Source organism: Drosophila suzukii, chromosome Y, assembly GCF_043229965.1.
Source record: "Drosophila suzukii chromosome Y, CBGP_Dsuzu_IsoJpt1.0, whole genome shotgun sequence".
Lineage (NCBI taxonomy): Eukaryota > Metazoa > Arthropoda > Insecta > Diptera > Drosophilidae > Drosophila > Drosophila suzukii.
In genome coordinates, this window is record NC_092085.1 from 857,548 (window position 1) to 863,751 (window position 6,204).

Genomic DNA, 6,204 nt, shown 5'->3' on the forward strand with positions numbered 1-6,204 from the left:
TTTGGAGCCGTTTTGCTTCAACGAGATCCCTGTGATAACTTGTGGCATCCAGTTTTCTACATGAGCCGTAAAACCAAGCCGTGTGAAGAAAAGTATCATTCCTATGAACTGGAAGTACTTGCAGTTATTGGAGCCTTGGTAAAGTGGCGGGTGTACGTTCTAGGGAAGAAGTTTAAAATTATTACGGACTGTAATGCTTTTGCCATGACCATGAAGAAGAAAGAGATTCCACTCAGAGTGTCTAGATGGGCGATGTACCTTCAAGATTTTGACTACGAAATAGAACACAGGTCAGGTTCGAAGATGAGACATGTCGATGCGTTGAGTAGGGTGTCATGTTATACGTTGACTGACAGTTTGTTACATCGTTTGCGGGAAGCACAGCTGTTAGATGAGTGGACGAAGGTGCTCAAAAGTGTCGTTGAGACCAAAGGCTATGAAGACTTCTACATCGTGAACGAAGTTCTGTTCAAGGATCCTAACAAAGAGTTGCTAGTAGTACCTTCACTCATGGAAACCGAAATCATCCAGAACAGTCACAAGCAAGGACACTTCTCATCCAAGAAAACTCAGGATTTGATTGAGAAGTCTTACTACATTCCGAAGCTAAAAGATAAAGTAGCGCGAGTGGTCGATAGCTGCGTAGAGTGCATCCTTGTGAACGCGAAGGCTGGTAGGCAAGAAGGGTTCCTTACACCGATAGACAAAGGAGACAAGCCGCTCGTCACATACCATGTCGATCATGTTGGTCCGATGGAGTTAACCAAAAAACGATATAATCACATCTTCGTAATTGTAGATGCCTTTTCCAAGTACGTATGGTTGTATCCTACGCGAAGCACAGGGGTTGATGAAGTAGTGACATGTTTGGAGCGCCAGGCTGTTTGTTTTGGAAATCCGTATAGGATAGTGTCAGATCGTGGATCTGCATTCACATCCCACCTGTTCAAGGAGTACTGCGATATGGAGAAGATCCAACATTTGCTGATTGCAACAGGCGTACCAAGGGGAAACGGACAAGTAGAACGCATGCATAAAATAGTTGTTCCGATGCTCTCCAAACTAAGCCTTAAAAGCCCAGGGTGCTGGTATAAGCATGTAGGTAAGGTACAGCAGATTATAAACAACACTGAGCCAAGGAGTACCAAAGTTTCACCGTTCAAACTGTTAACAGGACTAGATATGCGTATCTCAGGAGATGTCCAGCTCAAGTCGTTTATACAGGATTGTTTGATTGCCGAGTTAGATGATGAACGCGACAAACTAAGGAAGGAAGCAAGGGAGAACATTCAGAGTATCCAAGCGGAGAACAAGAAAGCTTTTGATTCAAAAAGAAAGGTCGAAAAGAAGTTCCAGTTGAACGATTTGGTAGCCATTAAACGTACCCAGTATGGTACTGGTTTGAAATTGAAAGGAAAGTACCTAGGGCCGTATAAAGTAGTCAGAGTAGGAAACCATGGAAGATACGAAGTTGAAAGGGTAGGCGAAGGTGATGGGCCTTATAAGACATCAACCGTCGCAGAGTACATGAAGGCATTCGGGACGAATCCTGCGTCAGGAGGGCCGATTGTGGGATGCGGTACTGGAGAGACAAGGACCACTAGAAGCGGTCTCACCTACTGATCTATTATCTTTCCCTTTCTGTACTCGATATTCCTAAGTTACTCGATATTCCTAAGTTATATTCGATACCCAGTTGCAACGTGAGTGCAAAGTGGCAACGCACCGCCATACTCACTCGCTGCCAGAATCTCGAAGAGTACAGTTTAATAGCACACGTATATTTTGTAAAACCTAAGTTAACAAGTCGAATGTGAATAAAGCATATCATCATACTATTTAAGTCAGCGTCATCTTTTCTAAAAGAGGACCCTGCATGTGTATTAAAAAAATGGAAAATACAAGATTCCCAAAAAAACACGTGGCGGAAAAAAAAATAGCTGTGAAAAATTTTAATTTTTGACGTGAAAAACAACAAATGATGCATATAAATAAACAAATGAATGAATCTGTGAAAAAATTTGAAAATTTTATTGAGTGCTAAGTTCCTTGGGACCAAAAATAAGAGATGTTTGTTTTTATAACTTTTTTGTATTAATAACATTAAAGCACAATTTTTATTTTTGTGTAAGTAAACAAACATGGCTATTTAAATAAAAATCTCAAACATCTCTAATTTTCCGTTCCTGGAAAAGTGGTATTTTTTCCGCATCTGCAAAATAAATAAATGATTTAATAAATAATAAAAAAAATACATAAATAATTTTTTACAACAAAATAAAATAAATCAAGTGACCGAAAACAAAAGTTTGCTAATTTCGTCTCGATATTTTTTGCATTTTCTTATATTTTTAGACAAGGCTGAAGGTAAATCTATAAAAAAATGGAAGGCTAAATCGTTCCATCTTAAGCATATTATCCGAGGAACTTGTTCTGTCCCACAACTTACTTATTAAGTAAGTTTTTATTGAGGCTGAAAGTAACTATTGTTTTTAAGTTTAATTTTTAAAAGACTTCTGGGATTTTTACATTGAATGCCAAAGATAACATTTCTTTTATTATAAATAAATCTTACAAATAACGATTACTTTCGGTCACTCGTTTTTATTCTCGTCTTGTTTTATTTTTAAAACTAATTTTTTTCTAATACTAGATGCAATCCCTCGGAGCCTCCCGAAAAGGCGCTGCAGAAGGCAATGCGGTGCGTTAAAAACTTGAGTTGTACCAAAAAAAAGGCAACGCCGGCACCAGATGCTGAGGAGGAGGTGCCAGCGACCCCGATAACACCGGAAACCCCCGAGCTCAAATTTTAAAATAAACAAATAAAAACAAAAACAAGGAAGAACGCTATAGTCGAGTACGTCGACTATCAGATACCCGTTACTCAAAGGGAAATGGAGATATGCAAGAAGCAAAGCGAGACGGACGAGAGCTCCATGCTATCGTACCGTCCGCCGACGGCGTAAATGTAGTTGTTGAAGACAGCGCAGCCCAGGTGCTTGCTTCGCGTGTACATTGGACTGACGGCCACCCATTTGTTGTGTCTGGGATCGTATCGCTCAACAGTGTTCAACGGACGTTGTCCATCGGAGCCACCAATTGCATATAGGTATCCTCCAAGGACAGCTACCGCCACACCCAGCCGTCGTGTGGTCATCGGGGCCACCTTTGACCATTTGTTCTCCTTGGGGTCGTACCGCTCCACATGATTGAAGCACTGAACGCCATCCTGGCCACCAACCGCATACAGAAAGCCGTCGAGCACGGCCACGCCCACGCTGGTGCGGCAGGAAGTGGTAGGCGCCACGTCGCAGGACCACTGATTGGTTTGCGGATCATACCGCTCGATGCTGTTTAGATAGCTCTGGCCGTCGTGACCGCCCACTGCATACAGCAAATCATTCAACACGGCCACGCCGACTCCGCAGCGCCGCTTGCTCATAGGAGCGACCATTTTCCAGTCATTTGTCTGCGGATCGAAGCGCTCCACGGAGGCTATGGCATCGTCGGAGCACACGCCACCCACGGCAAACAGCACTTCACCTCGTCGGGTCGTTTTGCGAGGTCTGGTGCGCGGACCCTGCATCAGCGGTCGCTCCTGCGGAAGCAGCAGATAGTTCTTGGCCTCGTCCACCAGATCCCGGCAGGCCTCGTCGCTGCGGACCAGGAGATCAGAGCCCACCGTGCCCACCAGGAACTTTGGGGAGAGTAGAGGCAGACGGACATGTTGTAGTACCTGTGCTAGGTGCTGTCGCCGCTCGGCGACATTGTACTTGAGCCAGGACATGACAGCGTTGAAGACCTGCTCCTCCGAGCGCACGTTCAGTTCGTCGCTGCAGATGATGTCCACCAACTGGCCGACGGGCAGCAGCAGAAACTCCTCGCTCTCCATCACCTCCTGGAAGTTGTGCTGCGTGAACGTGTCGGCTATTCGCAACAGTTCCCGGCAAGAGTGTGTGTCGGCAAAGGCGCGGATGCCCAGGCAGTTGGTGGGGTCCAATTGTCGCTTGAGGAACTCGCAGCAGATGTCTTGAATCTCAACCAGTTGCAGCAGACAGGCGGCGGGAAGGAGCGCCTGGACATTGGACTCCTCGACGATGATGTGGGCGGTGTAGCAAAAGTCAATAAGCAGCTCCATGGTGTTCTCGTCGATGTCGCGTATAGTGACCTCCGTCTGGCGCGATTCCTCCAGTTCGCCAGTGAACATGGCACAGAAGTAAGAGCTGCAGGCGGACAGGATGACCCTGTGGGCGAAGATCTTCCGTCCGCCCACGTTCAGGACCACATCGCAGAGCTCCCGATGGCGCCGCAGCATATTGAGTTCCGTGATCGTGACCATCGGATGTTTTTCAGAAGTGTGAGAGAGGCGGGCGGGCGACGGAGGTCGGTCCACTGCCGTCGATCCAACGGAGCCGCCACCAGCCGTGGAATTACCACCTGTTCCGGTGACAGCAGCATCCCGTGGTTGAGCGGTGGAGCCCGAGCCCGGCAGGTCGCCCATTCTGTTCGCTGCTAAGCGCAGCGGGCCGGAAGCAACCCAACCCCACACGGCGTCTATCTTTGCGTCTCTGTTCTCCACGGATACAAAGCACGTCCAGGGCCAGCTGCAGGCGGAAAATTTCGAAAATGCAATCTAGCTGCTGGCTTAAAGCGACCACATCGAAGATTCCTGGCGCGAAATGCACTTTTCAGCAGTGAAAATCGTTTTTCTTTTTGGCCTGGAAAAGTCGAAACACACGATTGATACTACAAACGAAGCTATTCAACCAAATATTAACTGAAATGTATTAGTCTTGTAAATACCTATCGATTGACCATGCTACGCCTACTCTACTCTACTACTCAGAGCCAGACAATGCGAAATGTTTTTACGCGTGTATGTGTGTGTATGTAAATAGTTGCCGGCCGAACTTAGCGGCAAAGAAAAAAGCCCTGCCGGCGCTCAGAGAGAGCAAAGTGCGCGGCTAACTTATTCTATTGAATAATGAACCCATTATCCATTTGTCCCATTGACGGGCAAAAACCTTTAAAGATCTGTACATCTTTATTTATCTCTTTCAAAGAATATGAATTAGCTTAACAAATACCTATAGATTGTCCCAAAAAAACTCTTCCGTTTTCAGTCCAATGCTCTCAAACCAAAGTAGTTAGGTCAAGCCTTGACACTACCCTGCAGTTCCACAATTGAGTTAAGCGCCCAATCATCACGATGCCGACTGCGACGTCGGCAGAGAAGCCAGCGACGCCGGCAGAGCTGAGCGCAACGGCGGCAAAGCGACGCACTCTAAGTCAGGTCCGCAAAGAGAACGCACAAAAAGTAATTTTGGGCTCTTCCTCTCTCGCCATGTCTCAGACGGAAAAGTGCGTGTGAAGGAGGACCAGCAACTAAAATATATAGACTTTTGTGCACCCTTGCCTTTTGAATAATGCGACATTTGTTCGTAAATGATAAAACAACCATTTAAAATAATAGGTTTCTGTTTTAAAATATTTGTATTTCGTAAAAAAAATGTATAGGTTTATTAATATTATTTAATAATATGTGAAGTTTTAAGAATATATTTTTATAAACCGATTTGCATAGTCGGATATGTCTATAAATACCCTGCTTTTATGTGCAAGATGCATAGACCAAACGGGACATGCCAAAAAAACAGAACAACAACGGATTAGCGGAACCGTTGTTGTTGTTGCTTGTTGTTTTTCTGGAAGGCACGCTTTTTCACTTGCGTTTACTTACGAGTATGTGAAGGAGTTAGAATTGCACGCAATTACGTAGTTAAATAAAATAAACCAGTGGTTTAAAAGTGATACCTATACGATTCCCATGTAAGTCTGTCGCAGACCATTATTTATTTAATCAGTGAGAAAAAAACAAGTTAATGTGTATTAAAAAAATGGAAAATACAAGATTCCCAAAAAAACACGTGGCGGAAAAAAAATAGCTGTGAAAAATTTTTGACGTGAAAAACAACAAATGATGCATATAAATAAACAAATGAATGAATTTGTGAAAAAATTTGAAAATCTTATTGAGTGCTAAGTTCCTTGGGACCAAAAATAAGAGATGTTTGTTTTTATAACTTATGATTTTTTGTATTAATAACATTAAAGCACAATTTTTATTTTTGTGTAAGTAAACAAACATGGCTATTTAAATAAAAATCTCAAACATCTCTAATTTTCCGTTCCTGGAAAAGTGGT

The 6,204-nt window shown here is 44.0% G+C and overlaps 1 protein-coding gene across 1 annotated transcript; it reads right to left on the reverse strand.

Annotated features, from left to right (window-relative positions):
• Positions 1 to 2,884: 2,884 nt before the first annotated feature.
• LOC139353569 (kelch-like protein diablo) lies at positions 2,885 to 4,768 on the reverse strand. Its single transcript, XM_070997924.1, has one exon. The coding sequence runs from the start codon at positions 4,499 to 4,501 to the stop codon at positions 2,885 to 2,887; it is 1,617 nt and encodes a 538-aa protein (XP_070854025.1). The 5' UTR covers positions 4,502 to 4,768.
• Positions 4,769 to 6,204: the final 1,436 nt, after the last annotated feature.

Bases quoted from the DNA above. Each gene is read 5' to 3' on its own strand.
- LOC139353569 (XM_070997924.1), bottom strand. From the start codon at position 4,501: ATGGGCGACCTGCCGGGCTCGGGCTCCACCGCTCAACCACGGGATGCT.